This window comes from Anguilla rostrata, chromosome 5 (genome assembly GCF_018555375.3).
Source record: "Anguilla rostrata isolate EN2019 chromosome 5, ASM1855537v3, whole genome shotgun sequence".
NCBI classification, from domain to species: Eukaryota; Metazoa; Chordata; class Actinopteri; order Anguilliformes; family Anguillidae; genus Anguilla; species Anguilla rostrata.
In genome coordinates, this window is record NC_057937.1 from 55,221,201 (window position 1) to 55,245,851 (window position 24,651).

At 45.0% G+C, this 24,651-nt stretch overlaps 1 protein-coding gene and 15 non-coding genes across 16 annotated transcripts; all 16 read right to left on the reverse strand.

Annotated features, from left to right (window-relative positions):
* Window positions 1-1,127: 1,127 nt before the first annotated feature.
* On the reverse strand, window positions 1,128-4,648 carry LOC135255715 (GTP-binding protein RAD-like). The gene is made up of 5 exons (XM_064337246.1): window positions 4,483-4,648; window positions 3,741-4,110; window positions 3,159-3,232; window positions 2,724-2,928; window positions 1,128-2,265 (listed from the first exon to the last, which is right to left on the reverse strand). The coding sequence occupies exons 2-5, from the start codon at window positions 4,096-4,098 to the stop codon at window positions 1,988-1,990; spliced, it is 915 nt and encodes a 304-aa protein (XP_064193316.1). The 5' UTR covers window positions 4,099-4,110; window positions 4,483-4,648; the 3' UTR covers window positions 1,128-1,987.
* A 3,360-nt stretch (window positions 4,649-8,008) lies between these two features.
* Window positions 8,009-8,080, reverse strand: trnam-cau (transfer RNA methionine (anticodon CAU)). Its single transcript has one exon. It is a non-coding gene; the product is annotated as a tRNA-Met (tRNA).
* A 667-nt stretch (window positions 8,081-8,747) lies between these two features.
* Window positions 8,748-8,819, reverse strand: trnam-cau (transfer RNA methionine (anticodon CAU)). The gene has a single exon. It is a non-coding gene; the product is annotated as a tRNA-Met (tRNA).
* Window positions 8,820-9,553: 734 nt separating this feature from the next.
* trnam-cau (transfer RNA methionine (anticodon CAU)) lies at window positions 9,554-9,625 on the reverse strand. Its single transcript has one exon. It is a non-coding gene; the product is annotated as a tRNA-Met (tRNA).
* A 1,118-nt stretch (window positions 9,626-10,743) lies between these two features.
* trnam-cau (transfer RNA methionine (anticodon CAU)) lies at window positions 10,744-10,815 on the reverse strand. The gene has a single exon. It is a non-coding gene; the product is annotated as a tRNA-Met (tRNA).
* Window positions 10,816-12,308: 1,493 nt separating this feature from the next.
* Window positions 12,309-12,380, reverse strand: trnam-cau (transfer RNA methionine (anticodon CAU)). The gene has a single exon. It is a non-coding gene; the product is annotated as a tRNA-Met (tRNA).
* A 208-nt stretch (window positions 12,381-12,588) lies between these two features.
* On the reverse strand, window positions 12,589-12,660 carry trnam-cau (transfer RNA methionine (anticodon CAU)). Its single transcript has one exon. It is a non-coding gene; the product is annotated as a tRNA-Met (tRNA).
* Window positions 12,661-13,475: 815 nt separating this feature from the next.
* On the reverse strand, window positions 13,476-13,547 carry trnam-cau (transfer RNA methionine (anticodon CAU)). Its single transcript has one exon. It is a non-coding gene; the product is annotated as a tRNA-Met (tRNA).
* Window positions 13,548-14,421: 874 nt separating this feature from the next.
* Window positions 14,422-14,493, reverse strand: trnam-cau (transfer RNA methionine (anticodon CAU)). The gene has a single exon. It is a non-coding gene; the product is annotated as a tRNA-Met (tRNA).
* A 627-nt stretch (window positions 14,494-15,120) lies between these two features.
* trnam-cau (transfer RNA methionine (anticodon CAU)) lies at window positions 15,121-15,192 on the reverse strand. The gene has a single exon. It is a non-coding gene; the product is annotated as a tRNA-Met (tRNA).
* A 210-nt stretch (window positions 15,193-15,402) lies between these two features.
* Window positions 15,403-15,474, reverse strand: trnam-cau (transfer RNA methionine (anticodon CAU)). Its single transcript has one exon. It is a non-coding gene; the product is annotated as a tRNA-Met (tRNA).
* An 826-nt stretch (window positions 15,475-16,300) lies between these two features.
* On the reverse strand, window positions 16,301-16,372 carry trnam-cau (transfer RNA methionine (anticodon CAU)). Its single transcript has one exon. It is a non-coding gene; the product is annotated as a tRNA-Met (tRNA).
* A 2,362-nt stretch (window positions 16,373-18,734) lies between these two features.
* Window positions 18,735-18,806, reverse strand: trnam-cau (transfer RNA methionine (anticodon CAU)). The gene has a single exon. It is a non-coding gene; the product is annotated as a tRNA-Met (tRNA).
* Window positions 18,807-21,028: 2,222 nt separating this feature from the next.
* On the reverse strand, window positions 21,029-21,100 carry trnam-cau (transfer RNA methionine (anticodon CAU)). Its single transcript has one exon. It is a non-coding gene; the product is annotated as a tRNA-Met (tRNA).
* A 205-nt stretch (window positions 21,101-21,305) lies between these two features.
* Window positions 21,306-21,377, reverse strand: trnam-cau (transfer RNA methionine (anticodon CAU)). Its single transcript has one exon. It is a non-coding gene; the product is annotated as a tRNA-Met (tRNA).
* Window positions 21,378-23,154: 1,777 nt separating this feature from the next.
* On the reverse strand, window positions 23,155-23,226 carry trnam-cau (transfer RNA methionine (anticodon CAU)). Its single transcript has one exon. It is a non-coding gene; the product is annotated as a tRNA-Met (tRNA).
* Between the last annotated feature and the right edge of the window lie 1,425 nt (window positions 23,227-24,651).

The following is a 24,651-nucleotide window of genomic DNA, read 5'->3' on the forward strand; positions in this document are numbered from 1 at the left end:
GGTGGCACAAGCGACTTGCAACCAACATTAAAGGAAAATCACGTAAAACAACCAAGGTGGGGGGTTGGGGGGTTGGGGGGGTGGGGGGGTGTTGTGTGCAACGGGATAAAAGCGTGTGAGTGTAGTTGTCTCATTTTATTAAGTGCGCATTTGTTTAAACCACCCAACGTAAATAATAAAACTGCATTTTATAAACAAATTGCGTGAGATGTAGTCGGTTAGTAGGTTATTCATTAGCGACTGTAATTCCAGGGAAGGATGAATAACTGTCAACAAAGGGAAACTAGACCACAGTATGCTCCATTACTTTTACCGTACACTGTTCACTTACCTCGTAATTCAAATTTAAAAACACATCAAAATGCTTACAGAAAACCACAGCTTTTCTCACGGGTAGGAAAAGCACCAACACCTAAAAGCACCCGAAGCTCCAAGCTATACTTAACCCCTTAAGTCAAAGGCCATTAGCTACAGCTGCATAAATTGGTTTGGACGAGTGCCCGCACAAATGAATTGACATAATACAGGCTACAAGCTTTCATGCCATTTCAGTACCGATATCAGCTAAATTAAAAGTGATTTACATTCATTTATGACTAACAATGTGAGTCACTGCAAAATTCATAAGCAAATAAATGGTGCTACTCCACAACCGGAAAAAAAATAAACCTTTCTTTCGCTCCCGCTACGTTTGGCACAAAAGCTCACTCTGTTCCATTCCCTCTTTATTTTCACAGTTATTTTGATTCACAATCCCATACAGATTGTTGCGGTGGTACACTTTAACATGAAAAATACATGAATTTTGTTTTCTCTTACCTCTCCAAATTTTGTGCAGTGTGTTCCCCTGTGGTGGTGAGTGAGAGTGAGTGAGAAACTCTGGGGCAGCAAGAATTTGAACACCTCTGTGGCTTAATGTTTAACACTTTGAAAATGACTCCTGAACTTTTAAGCACCTGTAACGATGTTTGTTGGCTCACACTTCTCCATCCCGTCCATAAATGAATACTTATAGGTACAGAAATAACAACTATGCCTGAGTTAAAGAACAGAGACATCTTGCATCCACGAAATGGTTCCACTTCTGAAAGTATTTTTTTTTAAGAATAATGAACCTCAGCCAGGTCTGCAATATATTTTTTATTATAAAATATCAATGTAAACATATAACAAAATGTTTAGTTGAGTAAATTGATGTGCAATTCAACCTACTGAAACAATGTTAAATTCACAACACAAGTCAAATGTATTGCTCCATTTCATTCATTCATTCATTCATTCATTTATCCATTCATTCATTCACTCACTCTTTCAGACTTCGGAGTATTAATGCCAGGGCAATATAAGAATATGTAATCTGTCTAAAACACCCCTCCCCCAACCCACCTAAAACTGTCATTGCAATATCACCCAAAGCACGAACCTGCGTACTTAAGTTTCAAGTAAATATGATTCCAAAATGTCAGATCAATGGCTAAAATCACACAGTGTTTGCTGTAATGTTTCCTTCCCACCCGCTTAAAAATCCACACATTGCAGCACCCCCTGTTGCTATGCTGTCGTTGTTAATGTATACAGTAACTGTACCCTCAACATACAGGCTAACAACAAAATACCAGTAGTAAAATACTGCTTCCATGGACAAGGCCGTCCAGCAGCAAGGTCAACTCACTGACAGGACGAAACCCTACCAACAGACACAAGTAGGATTCATCAATTGCAGTCTTAAGGCAGAGTTTTTTTGTTTTTTTTTAAATGATTAAAAACTTCAAAAGCTACATGCAGATTTGTCACCATCAGTCTGTACTTTCAGTTTTAAAAATCTTTTTCATGTCTAATCCCCTCAGTTCAGAGTTTTAAAAAGTTGCAAATGCATTTTTTTTTATTTTTTTTAACAAATCTACGAGTCCACGGGATTTGGTGTGGGGAAAAACTCAAGCCAGTGACACACAGCGTCTGGTCTAGGTGTGTGAAAAAAATGGAGGCTTCAGAGTACCGAGAGGTCGTGACAGGACTTTGACTTCTGCCTGAAGGCCATCTTCTTGTTCTTCCGGGCCACCATGCGACCCAGGAAGCGCTTGGCCTTCTTGCCGATGCTCTCGCGGCGCTTGCTGTTGGCCAGACGCCGCGCGTTCTCCTCCTTGCTGTCCCGGCGCAGGCGGATCTGCCGCACGATGCCCTCGAACAGCTCCCGCACGTTGTGGTGGAGGGAGGCCGACGTCTCGATGAACTTGCAGTCGAACACCACGGCGCAGGCGCTGCCCTCTACAGGTGGGGAGGGACACAGCAGTGGGCACAGGTTAGAGGTGTCCATCTCTCTCGCTGCACATTGGGATGGCAGGTATGCCATGCCGCCAAGTTACGCCTTGGCGGGGGCATGCCCCATACCTATATAGCATTTACAACACAATGTTTCTGGTTCTTTTTTAATTCTCTCCTTCCTCTAGATAACTCTTTCTCTCCTTTCCTACCGAATGCTCCTGTTTCAGTACAACATCCTTGCTCTTTGCATAGCATGTACAACTTTCTCTCGCTCTCTGTCTCTCTCTCTCTGTCTACATTTACAGATTTAGCTGTTTCTGGTGATGTACAATTTATCAGATATAGAATAATGATCAAAGATTCAAGACACACTACATCACAGAATCAGTCTGCGACTGTTTCCGTCCCCTTTGCCCAGTGGGAGGGTAGAGGTAACAAAAGAAGAGGTTTTGGATGCTCACCGTCCATGGAGACCTCTCTGGACCGCACCAAGTCGCTTTTGTTGCCCACGAGGATTATGGGAATATTCTCTGACTGCCTGGCCCTTCGCAGCTGGATGCGCAGCTCCGAGGCCTTCTCGAAACTGGCCTTGTCCGTCACCGAGTAGACGATGATGTAGGCGTCACCCATGCGCATACTCTGATCCCTCAGCCATTGGCTGTTGTCCTGTTGGATGGCAGGGGGGAAATTAATTAGTCCGTTGTACTGTCAACCCTGCATACAAGTATGTGTCTGATAATGGAGGCTGGCAGAAGTGACCGATCCACATTTTTCAGCCGTAAGAAATTTATGCAGTTACATTTATTTTTGCAATATATTCACAATGTATAATCTCTCTGTAAAGGCAGATTTAGCATCTGTTAAGAGTCACTACAGACACTAAGCAACCTGCTCACCTGTTCCCATATGTCGTACAGGAGGATGGAGGCTTCTTCATCATCGACAGCAATGGACCTGTCGTACGTGTTTCCTGAAACAAGAACATAGAGAGATGAGCACGTTTTAACAGAGTGACATTGACCCTCTCACTGAACTCATCAATATTCTGTCTGTCTTCCTTGCACCTGTTGCACAACTTATATGACCTGTGAACAACTGACAGCATTAGTCCCTACCACCTACGTCAGACATTACATTCACACTGTCAGTACCACCTTTGTAACTGTTTTTCATTGTTGTCCCTGACAACGGTTAAATATACCATGATACCGTCAGAGAAATAGGTGGTGTTAAAATATATGGTTAGAATCCGTTGGAAAAGAATGTGCTTTCTGTGTACACTAAAGAATTGCCTCCACTACTTGGGTAGAACGATATTACTTCTCGCAACGTCCTAATTTTAACTTCCAGTTGATGGAAACCACTTTGTAAATACCGTTCTATTTAACGATTTATTTTGGGTCGAGTTAAAGCCTTGACTTAATACTTCAGTAGCCTACTCTCACTTTGACAGGTACAGACAACATTCTGCAACTTACCGGGTTCGTCGCAATCGTGACAGTCTTCTATGCCGCCGAATATCCGCGCCAGACTGGACTTGCCAACACCGTGATCGCCCAGGATAACCACCTTGTAAACCTGCCCCTCGGCGTCGCTGCCGGAAGAGATGACGGAGTCTGACGAATCAGACACACAGCCGTCTCTGTGCTGGTCGCCGGGGGTGTAGGATGTGCAGCGCGTGAGATTGGACAGTTCTCCGGTCGGCGCCGTTGAACGGAGCTCACGATCGTCAACGGGCATGCTTCTCCTGTGCAGGGTCTGCAGGTGGACGGGGAACGGCGTACTTCCTCGTCTCTTGTCCATGTTGCGAAGTTTGTCCCCTTTGTTCAGAGTCATGATTCCAGGTATCTGCAATTCGTTACAGCCATTCGTTGATAAACAGTGGATCATAACGAGTACAGACGTGTGTGACATATCACTCTGTAAATTAATTACGCTTGTTGTCTGGTGGCAGAAGTATATTCCGGATATATTCAATGCAAAATAAGCAATAGTTTGTTTCTTAAAGTTCGTATGAATGCTTTAAATAAACGAGGTGCCACATCACTAATCACAGGCATAGGCTACTGCAAATCATGTTGATTGGTTTCAGTGTTAAACATATCAATAGTCTTACAGCGAATGTGAAAAAAAGCAAGATAATAGCCTACTCAGGAAAAGACGGCAAAGAAACCACTGCATTTATCAAACAAAATGAACATTTCACACAAGCAAACCTACATTTGGTTTAGTTCGAGTTTTTCTTTAATCCGGTCTTCGCTGAAGTAATCCCTTTAGATGGTTTCCTTCTTGTCTTATAATGCCTTGAAAACTCCTGACAGAAAAGTCCTCTTTGCCGCTGTACAGCTCTTGCTTTTCCGCCGCGAGCTCGGTCTAATGCAAGAGGGGAGCCCGTCTCCCTATTTATGTACCAGACACGTTACTGACGTCAGCTCGAGGTAAGCCCCCCCGGGAGAATCATGCCCCTCTTTATAGTAGTATCATCATGCGTGGGTACGCAAGCGGAGCGGAATCTCTCCGTCAGCTTCGTGAGACGTGATTCAAAAAACCGAGCACGGGCGACTGAGGGGGGTCTTCACCGTCCTCCTCCGCAGGTGGGACTGATATAATGCACCGTTTTCTTTGGTTGAAGCGCTTTCCTGGCAAATGTTGAATAAAAGACAAACAGCGTCTCATGAAATAGTAGCTTCAGTTGAATGTCTACTGGTAAAGAACATTTGCATTTCAATCATTAAAGGCAGAGCAATTTAGCAGATTATGAACTCTACTGTCATGGCTGCTATTCTGTTACCTTGCAGGTTGAATTAAAGTGGTTTTATAAATATATGCACAATAAATACATTGGTAACAAATCCCCACAGATCAAAATAGCAGTAAGTTGGTTAATTTTTCCCACACCAAATAGGTTGTGCCATATTTTATGGCCATAAGGGGCAAGGAGACTAATCTAGTTGTTAGGGTATAATTCTGGGTTAAATGGACAGGGTTACATCTCATAGTACACCGAAGCTTGGAAATGGTCTTCGTCTTTACTGAGTCTGTATATCAATTAAAACAACTACCCTATTGCCCACTGGGTCAAAGGGTACGAGAATAGCCCTGAGTCAACCACCCAACGGTTGTAAGCATGTGAAATATACGTAGCCTATACCAAGCATTGTATTAGTACAACATATTTTAAATATAGCATAATGCTATTATTCATTGGTGGCTACTAGTTTTATGTCTGTTAGCTCTTGGAAGGCAGTGCCTTACAATCCCCTCGATTTCGCGCTCGTCCTACGCTGTGTCTGACAGGAAAGACCATAATTATCACCAGGTTGACTACGCTTTACCGAACATGACTGGCATCGAAGCGACGGCATCAGCCGCTTAGCAATGGCGTCATCTGGTGGCTACACAATGAAGCGTATTTCTGAATTCATGACCAAAAATGTGGCGTTGTCTGAAAAGCTGGTAGTTCACTTGTTTGTGAGGTTAGATTGGCACCACGGGTCAAAATTCACGTCGTGGATTTGATCTAATAATGAGAGGATTTTTAGAAAATGTGTGGGGTGTTCCTAATAACACATTATACATGTACAATTCAGAATTCATTCTGCTGCTGCTGTCGGCAGTCACATCATCAATGAAGACAAGTCCCAGTCCCAAAGGCAGTCATACATGCCCAAACACTAACACCACCTCTGCCATGTTTCACAAGGCACTTGTGGACCGTGAGCAATTCCTTTCTTTCTCCACACTTTCATCTGTCCATCACTCACTGATTGTCCTCCAACTCTCGGAAGGGAGCAGGCTGGCACCACGGGTCGACAGAGGGACATGCAGCCGTGGAACCGGCCTTTCACCCTGAGCTTCACTGGCGGAGCCCACAAGCAACTTATATTCTCATCTTTTTTTGTTAGACAGTAAAACAGGCGTAGCAGAGGATGGTTTCGATCCATTGACCTCTGGGTTATGGGCCCAGCACGCTTCCGCTGCGCCACTCTGCTCTGTGTGAGGCTCGTGCAGATGTGACTCTGGAGGGAGAGATTAGAAGCTCTTTACAATAACGATCTCAGTTGCTCCCTGTAGGGGGCAGCAGAGAGCAGCGTCTGCTTGTGTGAAATGTTCACCCTGAGCTTCACCGGCCGAGCCGGGTGGCCGTTGCCCAGGAGGGCTGCACGCTGCTTACACAAGGAGCGTAGGCCGACCGTGGCTTTGTCCTGCTGACGGCTCTCGGGCGCGTTACTTGGATCGCTCTTCGCTCAGCGGAGCAACCTGTGGCACGGACAGACGGACGAATGTGTCGCCAGCTGGGATTGCTGTCTCAGGCGAGCGATAAAAAAGACCGATTCCAGAACAGCTCCGCTGTGCGACCGTTCCTGTGAAGGCCAGATGGTGGATGATTTGCGCTGGGGAAGAGCCATAGGATGCATATATATATATATATATATATGTGTGTGTGTGTGTGTGTGTGTGGAATGAACCTTCACTCAAATTTTCTTGTTACAGTTTTTCCCGGAAACAGAACAGCCCATGCTGTCCAGGAAAATACATGCAGGCCCTTACGCTTCCTGTTCTGGAGGAATCGAATGCTTTTGCATCCAGCTTTTGCAAACGACCCTTTTGGGTATTTAAATGAGCGCTGTGGCGCTGTGGCTCGTTCTGCTCTCTACTCTGTTCATCTCTCGTGCCCACCTATGTACTTGTGCTGTACGAGGATGTGCTGTATTTTGTTTAGAAGATAGTGACCACAAACGCACCATTATGACGCTGCCTGAGTCATCAACCACGCCTGCCGAATCGTCTGTCATTGTGCTTCATTTATATTCCTGAGATCACATGGTCACCTGATCGCCAGCGACACGCCATGAATGTGGGAGGGGCCTCCGCATGTGGGTGTTTGCTTTGCTTCGGGTTCACCTTGCTATTCGCTGTTATTTATGTGGGGGTGTTACGTAACCTGAAAATGCTATTGATTTAGTCTCGTGACTAAGGGGACAGTATATCACATGCTGTGTGTAGCATGTGCATGTACGATAGGTTACATTAATAGCTTAAACCACATGGGAAAATCACCCTGCTTTTCTAGTTCCCTGACCTGTAAGCTTCAGTGGATTTGATGGGGAATAGTTTTCTCTTTTGCAGTTCTTGGATATGGTTTGGGCTTAAAAAAAAGAAAGTATTGGCAGAATACATGATATTAGCCTAATAATTAGCACATCCTTTCTTGGGTCCTGTTTCTTAACGGACTGGAGAATGGGATGTGTGTGGTTTGGACCTAAAGACATGCATTTCTGGGAGTGGCTGGGTCATTTTGCTACGTACTTCTGAGCTTGTCAGAAAGTAACGAAGGAAATGGGTGACCCAGCATACTCCTGTTTGCCGTACCGCACAGAGTGAAGTGTGGCTGCTGGTTGTGTGTTGATATCTGGTGGGCATGTCTGTGAGGACTCTCACCTATCTGCAGATTCCTGTCTCTATAATCCATGGTCAGATGATGAGCTCACGGGTGTGACTATACAGCCCAACCTTGCTCTCTAACTGCAGGCAGGGCAGTAGAAAACAGTACAGAATACATGCTCCACAGTATAAGCAATACACATTCACACCTACAGTTACCACATTATATTGTGTATGGTCTTCATAATGTTTCAACAAGATTTCTCTTCATGACTTTCCTAGTTCCTTGCTCATTGTATGCAGCTTCACACAAGCAACTTAGATTCTCTTCTTTTTTTTTTGTTAGACAGTAAAACAAGTGTAGCAGAGGATGGTTTCGATCCATCGACCTCTGGGTTATGGGCCCAGCACGCTTCCGCTGCGCCACTCTGCTTTCTGTGGCGTTTGTGCAGATGAGACTCTGGAGGGAGAGATCAGAAGCGATTTACAATAATGATCTCAGTTACTCCCTGTAGGGGGGCAGCAGAGAACAGTGTTATCCGTCTTACCTTGCTTATAATATAGGTTTGAAAAGCTCAAACTAATATCAGTTACACCCTTGAAAACACAATACAATGCAGTTTTCCTCCAAACTATCCAAAATCTGACTAACTCCTAATTTAAAACCTGATTCCAGCTGCTCAGGTGGTTGAAGTCAGTAATGAATGTTCAGTGCCTGTATGTTCCCAGATGAGCGTTAGTGGAACCATTGTGCTGTGGAGCAATACTGCCCTCTGCTGGCCGTTCAGACAAAAGAATGATTTATCTGCATAGAACTGCATTACATTAATGAACTCAATGAACTGCAATGTCCCTTCCTATATTATGCTGTGTGTATATGAGGACAGTTGAGTAGGTGTATTGGTTACTACAGTCGCAAAGTACCTACGTACAGAATGCATAGTCACACCTAATGCTATAAAATGATGCACTTTGTGATCTTTGTAATAACTCCATATGATTTTGCCTCATGCATGTTTCATTTGCAAGTAGTTGCTTTTGATTTGAGAAATTTCACATATGCAACCAGTTCCATTGTGTTTGTTTTAGTTAAAACAGCTTAGCAGAGGATGGTTTCGATCCATCGACCTCTGGGTTATGGGCCCAGCACGCTTCCGCTGCGCCACTCTGCTGAATGAGTGCTGGCTTGGGATGTTGCAGTGTTGACTCTAAGCTGGGGGTTTGGGGGATTGAGTAGTTTGCATTACAATAATGAGCTCAACGGCTCCCTGTGGGCCATTTCTTGCGCTGTTAATAGGCCTCTTAAATCTGCATTCTTGGTGGCTTGAGAATAACCTGGAAGGCAACTTTAACTTCTGTAGAACAAGGAATCAGCCAAATCTGATTCAGACTGCTCAGACTGCTACAGTAGTGTATGTTTTGTACTTGTGAATTGGCAGCAAGAGGAGTGGAGCAGTTTGCTGCAACACTGCCCTCTGCCGACCATTCAAGAAAAATAATGTTTTTTCTTGATAGAACTGCTCAATGAATAGTATTGTCCCTTTTCATTGGAAATGAGGAGCAATAATTATTTTCTAAACTTAGGTGGTGGGTCTACATGACACTGCATTACTGCATTACAGTGTTTTGTGTTTGTGTAAAAAATAGTAGAACTTACATTTGTGTGTGTTTATATCTGTTCATTTAAGTACTTATATGGGCTACATGAGTGCAAGTACAAATACAAATTATTTTGTTAGTTGATCAAATACAGATACGAATACAAATAGTGACATCTCCCAGCACCCCTCGTATATAATCTTAGGAGGTGTGTCTAAAGGACACGGTGTTACAGCAGTTTCTGCTTCAGGAACATGGGTTTTGCAGGTATGACATTCCCTTGTCTTTGCTAAAACAGGAAATGGCTTAGCAGAGGATGGTTTCGATCCATCGACCTCTGGGTTATGGGCCCAGCACGCTTCCGCTGCGCCACTCTGCTCTGGATGAGTACTATGCAGATGTGACTGTGTGTGGATGGGGCGGTACGGGCTCCCTGTAGGGGGCGACAGAGAACACTGTTGCCCCTTGCTGTATCACGGCCCTGCTCTCCTGGTCTTTCATTAAGTATGAATGGGCTCATTATTGTGACACAAACTACTCTATCTCACAAACCCCCAGCTTAGAGTCAACACTGCAACATCCCGAGTCAATCTTCATCCAGCAGAGTGGCGCAGCGGAAGCGTGCTGGGCCCATAACCCAGAGGTCGATGTTTTACTAAATTTACTTTTACTAAATTTACATATTAAAGTGGCCTTATGTTGTTGGACGCAGGGCTAAACACAATGATATTATTCAATCAATGTCACAGTGTGCAAAACCGAAGTCTGCTAGTCTGGAGTGCTGACATTTGGATTCAGCCTTTGACTCAAGTGTAGAACAAGGAATTGGCCACTTCTGAACTTCTCTGTAGAAATGAGGACCATGAGGTTTTAGTATCTTATCTTAAGCGGTGTGTCCAAAGGACACTGTTATAGTAGTCTGTGCTTCAGGAACATGAGTACTGCAGGTGCAACATACCCTTCTCTTTGTTAAAACAGGAAAGAGCTTAGCAGAGGATGGTTTCGATCCATCAACCTCTGGGTTATGGGCCCAGCACGCTTCTGCTGCGCCACTCTGCTCTGGGGGAATAACATGCAGATGTGACTCTGGAGGAGGGGGCTCAGAAACGCTTTACAATAATGATCTCAGTTACTTCCTGTAGGGGGCGGCAGAGAACAGTGTCCATCTTGCCCTGCCTATAATGTGGGTCTGAAAAGCAACTGAAATATCAGTTACACCCTTGCAAACACGGTACAATACAGTTCTCCTCCAAACTTTCCAAACTCTGACAAACTAGCCTACTAAATAAAATCGGATCTAGAGTGCTCAGGTGGCTACAGTCAGTAATGAATTTTTTATGTCAATATCTTGTCAGTATGAGGAGCTTTAATGGGAGCAGTTTGCTGGGGAGCAATATTGCCCGCTGCTGGTCGTTCAGACCATTTCATATATGTGCAAACAGTTCCGCTGTCTTTTTTTTTTTTTTTTTTCTCAGTTGTTGTTGTTGTTAAAGGGTTTAGCAGAGGATGGTTTCGATCCATCGACCTCTGGGTTATGGGCCCAGCACGCTTCCGCTGCGCCACTCTGCTGAATGAAAGTCATCAGGGGGACCCCATGGGTCATTACCTGTGTTTTGCGATTCCTCTTATTTTTGTAAATTAGCACACCCTTATTTTTGGCCTGATGTACTCAGCAATCCAGTACCTTCATGTTTATTTTTTCTCTGTTAGTTTCCACATAAGGGCGTTTTCGTATTAGACACCTTATTTTAGTTGTATTATTGGGCCTTTAATTTGAAATTAACATCCCGGTAATCGGGTAGATGCGAAAAAAAAGTTGAAACAGGGTGGAAAAACTTCCAAACAAAGCGAAATGTTGGATCTTTTGATTTTTTAGTTCCTGATTGATAAAGGTACAAGGTTCGTAATTTTTGTAGTTTCATATTGTGATTAATATTGCGTGATATTAAAGTTTTAGTGCATAGTTTTGGTAGATTTGTAAGCGATAGTTTGTAAATTAGCGAGGTCGCTGTATTAGCTCATTGCATCGTCGATGTATACGAGCTGTTCGCGAGTCATTGAAATTCCTTTGGTTAGTTTCACTTCAGCTCCGGGGGTTTGTTAAATTTGCATAACATGTGTTGCATGTATAATTTATATTGACTACTTGTTAGATTGTATGCTAATTGTGGTTTAAATTGAAGGTATTTCATGAAGTGAATGGGCCTACCTACGTCTCTCTGATCAGAGATAGTCATTTTGTTAACGAGAAAAAGGTGGAATTCATGAGTGAAATGTTAACAGTGATTCATTATCAGTGTAAGATTTATACATTATTTTGGCTATTGTGGCAAAAAAAATTTTTTATAAATTGTAATTGTGTTGACTCTTGTGCTGAGGGTTTTTGGGGTGGAGTATTGATATTGGTTTGACTGTAATACATGAATGAGCTCAAGGAATCCCAATTTTGATCTGACAGCTCATCTGGCATTTTTACAAAATACTGTAATCCAGTGTTTGTATACCGAGCTTCAGTTAAGAAACTGACCATTGCTCCTCATGGCCACTGACTAGCTGAGAGGTGACTGACTCCTTGTTTAACAAAAGTCAAAGTTGCTTTCCAGGTTATTCTCAGGCTATCAAGTATGCAGACTTAAGAGGTGTGTAAGCAGCACAAGTAATGACCTGTGGGGAGCCATTAAGCTTGTTATTGTGATGCAAACCCCCAGCTTAGAGTCAACACTGTAACATCCCCAGGTAACTCTCATTCAGCAGAGTGGCGCAGCGGAAGCGTGCTGGGCCCATAACCCAGAGGTCGATGGATCGAAACCATCCTCTGCTAAGCTCTTTTCTATTTTAATAAAGATAAGGGTTTGTTGCACCTGTGGAATTCACGTTCTTGAAGCACAAACTACTTTAACATAGTGTCCTTAAGACACACCTCCTAAGATTAGACACTCATTGGTTTAATTTTAAACTAATGAGGAGAGACTATCTAAACTTCTGAGGCATGTTTACAGGACATTGTGTTGCAGTTTTGCAGGTATAACATTCCATTGTCTTTGCTAAAACCAGCAAGAACTTAGCAGAGGATGGTTTCGATCCATCGACCTCTGGGTTATGGGCCCAGCACGCTTCCGCTGCGCCACTCTGCTCTGTGTGAGTGCTCTGCAGATGTGACTCTGTGTGGATGGGGTGGGACAGGCTACCTGTAAAGGGGCAGTAGAAAACAGTTGCACTCCTTGCTGTTCTATGGCCCTGTACTGTAGTAGTTCCATACAATTTCACTTCGTCAATGCAAACTTTAGCGGGTTGTTTCACACGTGCTGCCTGTTTCCTTGTCTTTCTTTTGTAAAAAGCTGTTAGCAGAGGATGGTTTCGATCCATCGACCTCTGGGTTATGGGCCCAGCACGCTTCCGCTGCGCCACTCTGCTGAATGAGCTGTGTTACTGGATGTGAGAGTTATTACTCTGAGTTTGGTGGTGGGGGAGGGCTGGGGTTGAGTGAGCGCATTGTTATAATGATCTTGAAGACTTCCTGTAACTCCTCTTCCCCTTGCCCATGCGTACTTAATGAATGACCAGGAGAGGATGGTTGTGCTGGTTGGGTGAGGTATGGAAGGGTGGAGGTGTGTGATCGAACAAGGACTGGCTTTTCTAAAAGCTGACAGATTTACTTCTTAAAGTTTCCTTATGTTGTTGGACATGCTGTCCAAAAGCTGTGTTTAGTATGTACATGTGCGAAAGGCTATGTGAATAGCTTTATCCATGCATAATATCGTTCATGTTTTTCAAGTTCCCTGGCCTGTAAGTTTCAGTGGATTCCATGGGGAACATTTTTCACTTCCACAGTTCTTGGCTGTGGTTTGGGATAAAAAAGTATTAGCCCAATACTAATAATAGCCTAATAATTACCGCATCCTTGCTTCTTGGGTTCTGGACAGACAGGAGAATGGGATGTGTAGACTTGCATTTCTGGGAGTGGCTGAGATGTACTTGCCATTCTGCAATGTACTTGCCATTGTCTATTGGTGGGGCAGAAAGTAACAAAGAAAATGTGTCAACCAACAAACTTGATGGCTTGAGAATAACCTGGAAAGCAACATTGACTTCTGTAGACCATGAAATGGGCCACTTCTGTGCTTACCATCAGAAATTTGGACTAATGAGGAGCGAGGTGTTTGGGTGAAGTGTGTAAGAGGGATCAGACACTCAACATTCCCTTGTCATTATTAAAATTGGCAGGAGCTTAGCAGAGGATGGTTTCGATCCATCGACCTCTGGGTTATGGGCCCAGCACGCTTCCGCTGCGCCACTCTGCTCTGTGTGAGTGCCATGCAGATGTGACTCTGTTTGGATGGGGCGGTATGGGCTCCTTGTAGGGGGCGACAGAGAACACTGTTGCCCCTTGCTGTATCACGGCCCTGCTCTCTTGGTCTTTCATTAAGTATGAATGGGCTCATTATTGTGATGCAAACTATTCTCGCTCACTAACCCCCAGCTTAGAGTCAACACTGAAACATCCCGAGTCACTCTTCATCCAGCAGAGTGGCGCAGCGGAAGCGTGCTGGGCCCATAACCCAGAGGTCGATGGATCGAAACCATCCTCTGCTAAGCGCTTGTTCGTTTTAATAATGACCAGGGAATGTTGCTCCTGACAAGCTCATGTTCTGGAAGCATGAAACACTGGAACACAATGTCCTGTAGACACACCTTCAGAGTTTAGATACTCTCTCCTCATTAGTCCAACTTTCTGCTGGCAAGCACAGAACTGGCCGATTCCTTAGTCTACAGAAGTCAAAGTTGCTTTCCAGGTTATTCTCAAGCCATTAAGTTGGTTGGTTGACACATTTCCTTTGTTTTACTAAATTTACTTTTACTAAATTTACATATTAAAGTGGCCTTATGTTGTTGGAAGCAGGGCTAAACACAATGATATTATTCAATCAACGTCACAGTGTGTAAGACCGAAGTCTGCTAGTCTGGAGTGCTGACATTTGGATTCAGCCTTTGACTCAAGTGTAGAACAAGCAATCGGCCACTTCTGAACTTGTCTGTAGAAATGAGGACCATGAGATTTTAGTATCTTATCTTAAGCGGTGTGTCCAAAGGACACTGTTATAGTAGTCTGTGCTTCAGGAACGTGAGTACTACAGGTGCAACATACCCTTCTCTTTATTAAAATAGAAAAGTGCTTAGCAGAGGATGGTTTCGATCCATCGACCTCTGGGTTATGGGCCCAGCACGCTTCCGCTGCGCCACTCTGCTGAAGGAGGGTTATTAAGGTAACCCCATGGGTCATTAACCTGTGTACCAGGTGTGGCTACGCCACTCTGCTCTGTGTGAGTGTCCTGCAGATGTGACTCTGTTGATAGGGCGGTACGGGCTCCCTGTAGGGGGCGACAGAGAACACTCTTGCCTCTTGCTGTATCACGGCCCCGCTCTCCTGGTCTTTCATTAAGTATGAATGGGCTCATTATTGTGACGCAAACTACTCTATCTCGCAAACCCCCAGCTTAGAGTCAACACTGCAACATCCCCAAGTCAACCCTCGTTCCGCAGAGTGGCTCAGCGGAAGCGTGCTGGGCCCATAACCCAGAGGTCGATGGATCGAAACCGTTCTCTGCTACGCTCTTTTCTATTTTAATAAAGATAAGGGTTTGTTGCACCTGTGGAATTCACGTTCTTGAAGCACAAACTACTTTAACAAAGTGTCCTTAAGACACACCTCCTAAGATTAGACACTCATTGGTTTTAGTTTTAAACTAACGAGGAGAGACTATCTAAACTTTGGAGGCATGTCTACAGGACATTGTGTTGCAGTATTTCATGCTTCCAAAACATGAGTTTTGCAAGTATAACATTCCATTGTCTTTGCTAAAGCCAGCAAGAGCTTAGCAGAGGATGGTTTCGATCCATCGACCTCTGGGTTATGGGCCCAGCACGCTTCCGCTGCGCCACTCTGCTCTGTGTGAGCGCCATGCAGATGTGACTCTGTGTGGATGGGATGGGATGGGCTGGGCTGTAAAGGGGCAGTAGAAAACAGTTGCACTCCTTGCTGTTCTATGGCCCTGTACTGTAGTAGTTCCATATCATTTCACTTCATCAATGCAAACTTTACCTGGTTGTTTCACATGTGCCGCCTGTTTGCTTGTCTTTTGTTTAGTGAAAAGCAGTTAGCAGAGGATGGTTTCGATCCATCGACCTCTGGGTTATGGGCCCAGCACGCTTCCGCTGCGCCACTCTGCTGAATGAGCAGTGGTACTGGATGTGAGAGTCATTACTCTGAGTTTGGTGGTGGGGGAGGGCTGGGGTTGAGTGAGCGCATTGTTATAATGATCTTGAAGACTTCCTGTAACTCCTCTTCCCCTTGCCCATGCGTACTTAATGAATGACCAGGAGAGGATGGTTGTGCTGGTTGGATGAGGTATGGAAGGGTGGAGGTGTGTAAGAGGGATCGAACAAGGACTGGCTTTTCTAAAAGCTGACAGATTAACTTCTTAAAGTTTCCTTATGTTGTTGGACATGCTGTCCAAAAGCTGTGTTTAGTATGTACATGTGCGAAAGGCTATGTGAATAGCTTTATCCATGCATAATATCGTTCATGTTTTTCAAGTTCCCTGGCCTGTAAGTGTCAGTGGATTCCATGGGGAACATTTTTCACTTCCACAATTCTTGGCTGTGGTTTGGGATAAAAAAGTATTAGCCCAATACTAATAATAGCCTAATAATTACCGCATCCTTGCTTCTTGCGTTCTGCACTCGGACAGACAGGAGAATGGGATGTGTAGACTTGCATTCCTGGGAGTGGCTGAGATGTACTTGCCATTCTGCAATGTACTTGCCATTGTCTATTGGTGGGGCAGAAAGTAACAAGAAAATGTGTCAACCAACAAACTTGATGGCTTGAGAATAACCTGGAAAGCAACATTGACTTCTGTAGACCATGAAATTGGCCACTTCTGTGCTTACCATCAGAAATTTGGACTAATGAGGAGCGAGGTGTTTGGGTGAGGTGTGTAGGAGGGATCAGACACTCAACATACCCTTGTCTTTATTAAAATAAAAAAGAGCTTAGCAGAGGATGGTTTCGATCCATCGACCTCTGGGTTATGGGCCCAGCACGCTTCCGCTGCGCCACTCTGCTCTGTGTAAGTGCGATGCAGATGTGACTCTGTGTGGATGGGGCGGTATGGGCTCCCTGTAGGGGGCGACAGAGAACACTGTTGCCCCTTGCTGTATCATGGTCCTGCTCTTCTGGTCTTTCATTAAGTATGAATGGGCTCATTATTGTGACGCAAACTACTCTATCTCACTAACCCCCAGCTTAGAGTCAGCACTGCAACATCCCGAGCCAACCTTCATTCAGCAGAGTGGCGCAGCGGAAGCGTGCTGGGCCCATAACCCAGAGGTCGATGGATCGAAACCATCCTCTGCTAATTTCTTGTTGGCTTTAATAATGACCAGGGAATGTTGCTACTGTGACAAGCTCACGTTCCGGAAGCATGAAACACTGGAACACAATGTCCTGTAGACACACCTTCAGAGTTTAGATACTTTCTCCTCATTAGTCCAACTTTCTGCTGGAAAGCACAGAACGGGCCGATTCCTTGGTCTACAGAAGTCAAAGTTGCTTTCCAGGTTATTCTCAAGCCATTAAGTTGGTTGGTTGACACATTTCCTTTGTTTTACTAAATTTACTTTTACTAAATTTACATATTAAAGTGGCCTTATGTTGTTGGAAGCAGGGCTAAACACAATGATATTATTCAATCAACGTCACAGTGTGTAAGACCGAAGTCAGCTAGTCTGGAGTGCTGACATTTGGATTCAGCCTTTGACTCAAGTGTAGAACAAGGAATCGGCCACTTCTGAACTTGTCTGTAGAAATGAAGACCATGAGGTTTTAATATCTTATCTTAAGCGGTGTGTCCAAAGGACACTGTTATAGTAGTCTGTGCTTCAGGAACGTGAGTACTACAGGTGCAACATACCCTTCTCTTTATTAAAATAAAAAAGAGCCTAGCAGAGGATGGTTTCGATCCATCGACCTCTGGGTTATGGGCCCAGCACGCTTCCGCTGCGCCACTCTACTGAATGAGGGTTTTTAAGGGAACCCCATGGGTCATTACCTGTGAAGCAGGTAACTCTGCTCTGTGTGAGTGCTATGCAGATGTGACTCTGTGTGGATGGGGCGGTACGGGCTCCCTGTAGGGGGCGACAGAGAACACTGTTGCCCCTTGCTGTATCACAGCCTGAATGGGCTCATTATTGTGACACAAATGATTCCATATCACAAACCCCCAGCTTAGAGTCAACACTGTAACATCCCCAGGTAACCCCCATTCAGCAGAGTGGCGCAGCGGAAGCGTGCTGGGCCCATAACCCAGAGGTCGATGGATCGAAACCATCCTCTGCTAAGCTCTTTTTTATTTTAATAAATAATAAAGATAAGGGTATGTTGCACCTGTGGAACTCGTTCTTGAAGCACATTTTCACTTCATCAATGCAAACTTTACCTGGTTGTTTCACAGGTGCTGTCTGTTTCCTTGTCTTTTGTTTAGTGAAAAGCAGTTAGCAGAGGATGGTTTCGATCCATCGACCTCTGGGTTATGGGCCCAGCACGCTTCCGCTGCACCACTCTGCTCTGTGTGAGTGCTATGCAGATGTGACTCTGTTGATGGGGCGGTACGGGCTCCCTGTAGGGGGCGACAGAGAACACTGTTGCCCCTTGCTGTATCACGGCCCTGCTCTTCTGGTCTTTCATTAAGTATGAATGGGCTCATTATTGTGACGCAAACTACTCTATCTCGCAAACCCCCAGCTTAGAATCAGCGCTGCAACATCCCCAAAAACCCTCATCCAGCAGAGTGGCGCAGCGGAAGCGTGCTGGGCCCATAACCCAGAGGTCGATGGATCGAAACCATCCTCTGCTAAGCTCTTGTTGGCTTTAATAATGACCAGGGAATGTTGCCACTGTGACAAGCTCACGTTCCGGAAGCATGAAACACTGGAACACAATGTCCTGTAGACACACCTTCAGAGTTTAGATACTCTCTCCTCATTAGTCCAACTTTCTGCTGGCAATCACAGAACTGGCCGATTCCTTGGTCTACAGAAGTCAATGTTGCTTTCCCGATTATTCTCAAGCCATCAAGTTTGTTGGTTGACACATTTCCGTTGTTAGTTTTACTAAATTTTCATATTAAAGTTTCCTTGTGTTGTTGGAAGCAGGGCTAAACACAATGTTATTACTCAATCAACGTCACAGTGTGCAAGACCGAAGTCAGCTAGTCTGGAGTGCTGACATTTGGATTCAGCCTTTGACTCAAGTGTAGAACAAGGAATCGGCCACTTCTGAACTTCTCTGTAGAAATGAGGACCATGAGGTTTTAGTATCTTGTCTTAAGCGGTGTGTCCAAAGGACACTGTTATAGTAGTCTGTGCTTCAGGAACGTGAGTACTACAGGTGCAACATACCCTTCTCTTTATTAAAATAGAGAAGGGCTTAGCAGAGGATGGTTTCGATCCATCGACCTCTGGGTTATGGGCCCAGCACGCTTCCGCTGCGCCACTCTGCTCTGTGCGAGTGCCATGCAGATGTGACTCTCTGTGGATGGGGCGGGACAGGCTCCCTGTAGGGGGCGACAGAGAGCAGTGTTGCCATTTGCTGTATCACGGTCCTGCAATGTGTACTGTGGAGAAGGCACAGTTGTTTGCACCTAAACAAACAGATTAGAAGCAACAACCAAGAAAGGGTCTAAACTTAGGAGAGTTGGCTCTACAAGACATTGCATTCCAGTAGTTTGTAAAATAGCCAGATGAACCGTAAGACCAGGAGTACTGTGCATAACGATGAATGTGCCCACAACAATGATGACAAATACTTATGAAAAGTGTAGTTTTAAAGATATCGAAAGAGGTGAAAGTGAAAAGCAAATGAAACTGAGAAAAAACCTTGTAAGCAACTTTGACCTCAGAACTAAAAAGCAGAAATGATGGGACAATGTGTCAGTATCCAGACTTTGGAAGTGGCAGCTTCGCATTTTGCAGCAGTCTTCGGTATGTTCACTTGTGGATAAATGAGCAGTCATATGGGTTTCTTTAGTGGAAAACACTTGCCCATATATGTTATTCTGATGTATAGCCTACCTACATTCATAATGTGATAGTTTGTGAACTTTGTAGTAGTTCCACACGGTTTCACCTCATCACTGCGAAATTTACCTGATTGTTTCACATGTGCCACCAGTTCGCTTGTGTGTTTTTTTTGTAAAATGCAGTTAGCAGAGGATGATTTCGATCCATCGACCTCTGGGTTATGGGCCCAGCACGCTTCCGCTGCGCCACTCTGCTGAATGACCAGTGATACTGGATGTGAGAGTCATTACTCTGTGCTGGGTGGTGGGGGAGGGGTGGGGTTGAGTGACCTCATTATAATAATGATCTTGAAGACTTCCTGTAACTCCTCTACCCCTTGCCGATGCATACTTCATAAATGACCAGGAGAGGATGGTTGTGTTAGTTGGCTGAGGTGTGGAAGGGTGGAGGTGTGTAAGACGGATCAGACATTCAACACTGCCTTGTCATTGTTAAATTTTCTTTAGTTGAAAACACTCTCCCATATATATAATTCAGATGTATACCGACAGTTTTAATGCGATAGTTTGTGAACTTTGTAATAGTTCCATACAATTTTTCCCTCATCAATGTGAAATTTACCTGGTTGTTTCATGTGCCACCTGTTTCCTTGTCTTTCTTTTGTAAAATGCAGTTAGCAGAGGATGGTTTTGATCCATCGACCTCTGGGTTATGGGCCCAGCACGCTTCCGCTGCGCCACTCTGCTGAATGAGCTGTGTTACTGGATGTGAGAGTCATTACTCTTAGCTGGGTGGTGGGGGAGGGGCATGGTTGAGTGAGCGCATTGTTATAATGATCTTGAAGACTTCCTGTAATTGGAGAAAAGAGTTTCACTCCTTCCTGTACCCTCTACTGTAGTTGCACTAGGGGAAACACATGTACGTATATGCGTGTATATATATATATATATATATATATATATATATTGCTAAACTATTGAAAGTTATTAGAAAGGCAAAGAAGATTACAGAAAATCCTCCACCACCAGATGTCCCCAGCAACCAATGTTAATGGCCTGATAATAACCCATTTATGATGACTATCTGAAGCTCAGACAAAGAAAGGCCCACATTTCATGTATTTGCCAGAGGGGGAAGAACTCCTCTTCCCCTTGCCCATGCATACTTAATGAATGACCAGGAGTGGATGGTTGTGCTGGTTGGGTGAGGTATGGAAGGGGGTGTGTAAGAGGGATCAAACAAGGACTGGCTTTTCTGAACTTTGTAATAGTTCCATACAATTTCACCTCATCAGTGTGAAATTTACCTGGTTGTTTCTTATTTACTTGATAAGTTTCACATGTGCCGCCTGTTCCTCTGTCTATTTTTTTTGTAAAAAGCCTTTAGCAGAGGATGGTTTCGATCCATTGACCTCTGGGTTATGGGCCCAGCACGCTTCCGCTGCGCCACTCTGCTGAATGAGGGTTATTAAAGTAACCCCATGGGTCATTACCTGTGTACCAGGTGTGGCTGCGCCATTCTGCTCTATGTGAGTGCTCTGCAGATGTGACTGTGTGGATGGGGCGGTACGGGCTCCCTGTAGGGGGCGACAGAGAACAGTTTTGCCCCTTGCTGTATCACGGCCCTGCTCTCCTGGTCTTTCATTAAGTATGAATGGGCTCATTATTGTGACACATTGTCTTTGCTAAAGCCAGCAAGAGCTTAGCAGAGGATGGTTTCGATCCATCGACCTCTGGGTTATGGGCCCAGCACGCTTCCGCTGCGCCACTCTGCTCTGTGTGAGCGCCATGCAGATGTGACTCTGTGTGGATGGGATGGGATGGGCTGTAAAGGGGCAGTAGAAAACAGTTGCACTCCTTGCTGTTCTATGGCCCTGTACTGTAGTAGTTCCATATCATTTCACTTCATCAGTGCAAACTTTACCTGGTTGTTTCACATGTGCCGGCTGTTTGCTTGTCTTTTGTTTAGTGAAAAGCAGTTAGCAGAGGATGGTTTCGATCCATCGACCTCTGGGTTATGGGCCCAGCACGCTTCCGCTGCGCCACTCTGCTGAATGAGCAGTGGTACTGGATGTGAGAGTCATTACTCTGAGTTTGGTGGTGGGGGAGGGCTGGGATTGAGTGAGCGCATTGTTATAATGATCTTGAAGACTTCCTGTAACTCCTCTTCCCCTTGCCCATGCGTACTTAATGAATGACCAAGAGAGGATGGTTGTGCTGGTTGGGTGAGGTATGGAAGGGTGGAGGTGTGTAAGTGGGATCAAACAAGGACTGGCTTTTCTAAAAGTTGACAGATTTACTTCTTAAAGTTTCCTTATGTTGTTGGACATGCTGTCCAAAAGCTGTGTTTAGTATGTACATGTGCGAAAGGCTATGTGAATAGCTTTATCCATGCATAATATCATTCATGTTTTTCAAGTTCCCTGGCCTGTAAGTTTCAGTGGATTCCATGGGGAACATTTTTCACTTCCACAGTTCTTGGCTGTGGTTTGGGGTAAAAAAGTATTAGCCCAATACTAATAATAGCCTAATAATTACCGCATCCTTGCTTCTTGGGTTCTGCACTCGGACAGACAGGAGAATGGGATGTGTAGACTTGCATTTCTGGGAGTGGCTGAGATGTACTTGCCATTCTGCAATGTACTTGCCATTGTCTATTGGTGGGGCAGAAAGTAACAAAGAAAATGTGTCAACCAACAAACTTGATGGCTTGAGAATAACCTGGAAAGCAACATTGACTTCTGTAGACCATGAAATTGGCCACTTCTGTGCTTACCATCAGAAATTTGGACTAATGAGGAGCGAGGTGTGTAAGAGGGATCAGACACTCAACATTCCCTTGTCATTATTAAAATTGGCTAGAACTTAGCAGAGGATGGTTTCGATCCATCGACCTCTGGGTTATGGGCCCAGCACGCTTCCGCTGCACCACTCTGCTCTGTGTGAGTGCCATGCAGATGTGACTCTGTGTGGATGGGGCGGTACGGGCTCCCTGTAGGGGGCGACAGAGAACATTGTTGCCCCTTGCTGTATCACCGCCCTGCTCTCTTGGTCTTGGTCTTGGTCTTTCATTAAGTATGAATGGGCTCATTATTGTGATGCAAACTACTCTATCTCACTAACCCCCAGCTTAGAGTCAACACTGAAACATCCCGAGTCAACCCTCATCCAGCAGAGTGGCGCAGCGGAAGCGTGCTGGGCCCATAACCCAGAGGCCGATGGATCGAAACCATCCTCTGCTAAGCTCTTGTTGGCTTTAATAATGACCTGGGAATGTTGCCACTGTGACAAGCTCACGTTCCGGAAGCATGAAACACTGGAACACAATGTCCTGTAGACACACCTTCAGAGTTTAGATACTTTCTCCTCATTAGTCCAACTTTCTGCTGGAATGCACAGAACGGGCCGATTCCTTGGTCTACAGAAGTCAAAGTTGCTTTCCAGGTTATTCTCAAGCCATTAAGTTGGTTGGTTGACACATTTCCTTTGTTTTACTAAATTTACTTTTACTAAATTTAGCCTACATATTAAAGTGGCCCTATGTTGTTGGAAGCAGGGCTAAACACAATGATATTATTCAATCAACGTCACAGTGTGTAAGACCGAAGTCAGCTAGTCTGGAGTGCTGACATTTGGATTCAGCCTTTGACTCAAGTGTAGAACAAGGAATCGGCCACTTCTGAACTTGTCTGTAGAAATGAGGACCAATGAGGTTTTAGTATCTTATCTTAAGCGGTGTGTCCAAAGGACACTGTTATAGTCTGTGCTTCAGGAACGTGAGTACTACAAGTGCAACATACCCTTGTCTTTATTAAAATTGAAACGGGCTTAGCAGAGGATGGTTTCGATCCATCGACCTCTGGGTTATGGGCCCAGCACGCTACCGCTGCGCCACTCTGCTGAATGAGGGTTGTTAAGGGAACCCCATGGGTCATTACCTGTGAACCAGGTGTGGCTGCGCCACTCTGCTCTATGTGAGTGCTCTGCAGATGTTACTCTGTGTGGATGGGGCGGTACGGGCTCCCTGTAGGGGGCGACAGAGAACACTGTTGCCCCTTGCTGTATCACAGCCTGAATGGGCTCATTATTGTGACACAAATGATTCCATCTCACAAACCCCCAGCTTAGAGTCAACACTGTAACATCCCCAGGTAACCCACATTCAGCAGAGTGGCGCAGGGGAAGCGTGCTGGGCCCATAACCCAGAGGTCGATGGATCGAAACCATCCTCTGCTAAGCTTTTTTTTATTTTAATAAATAATAAAGATAAGGGTATGTTGCACCTGTGGAACTCGTTCTTGAAGCACAAACTACTTTAACACAGTGTCCTTAAGCCACACCTCCTAAGATTAGACACTCATTGGTTTTAGTTTTAAACTAATGAGGAGAGAGTATCTAAACTCTGATGGTGTGTCTACAGGACATTGTGTTGCAGTATTTCATGCTTCCAAAAGATGAGTTTTGCAGGTATAACATTCCATTGTCTTTGCTAAAACCAGCAAGCGCTTAGCGGAGGATGGTTTCGATCCATCGACATCTGGGTTATGGGCCCAGCACGCTTCCGCTGCGCCACTCTGCTCTGTGTGAGTGTTCTGCAGATGTGACTCTGTGTGGATGGGGTGGGACGGGCTACCTGTAAAGGGGCGGCAGAAAACAGTTGCACTCCTTGCTGTTCTATGCCCCTGTACTATTGTAGTTCCATACAATTTCACTTCGTCAATGCAAACTTTACCTGGTTGTTTCACATGTACTGCCTGTTTCCTTGTCTTTTGTTTAGTGAAAAGCAGTTAACAGAGAATGGTTTCGATCCATCGACCTCTGGGTTATGGGCCCAGCACGCTTCCGCTGCGCCACTCTGCTCTGTGTGAGTGCCATGCAGATGTGACTGTGTGGATGGGGCGGTACGGGCTCCCTGTAGGGGGCGACAGAGAACACTGTTGCCCCTTGCTGTATCACGGCCCTGCTCTTCTGGTCTTTCATTAAGTATGAATGGGCTCATTATTGTGATGCAAACTACTCTATCTCACAAACCCCCAGCTTAGAGTCAGCACTGCAACATCCCGTGTCAATCCTCATCCAGCAGAGTGGCGCAGCGGAAGCGTGCTGGGCCCATAACCCAGAGGTCGATGGATCGAAACCATCCTCTGCTAAGCTCTTGTTGGCTTTAATAATGACCAGGGAATTTTGCCACTGTGACAAGCTCACGTTCTGGAAGCATGAAACACTGGAACACAATGTCCTGTAGACACACCTTCAGAGTTTAGATACTCTCTCCTCATTCGTCCAACTTTCTGCTGGCAAGCACAGAACTGGCCGATTCCTCGGT

Bases quoted from the DNA above. Each gene is read 5' to 3' on its own strand.
- LOC135255715 (XM_064337246.1), bottom strand. From the start codon at position 4,098: ATGACTCTGAACAAAGGGGACAAACTTCGCAACATGGACAAGAGACGA. The intron at 2,929-3,158 runs GTGAGCAGGTTG...GCCATCCAACAG, and splicing joins TGTACGACATATGGGAACAG to GACAACAGCCAATGGCTGAG. The intron at 2,266-2,723 runs GTGAGCATCCAA...CCCCACCTGTAG, and splicing joins CAGAGAGGTCTCCATGGACG to AGGGCAGCGCCTGCGCCGTG.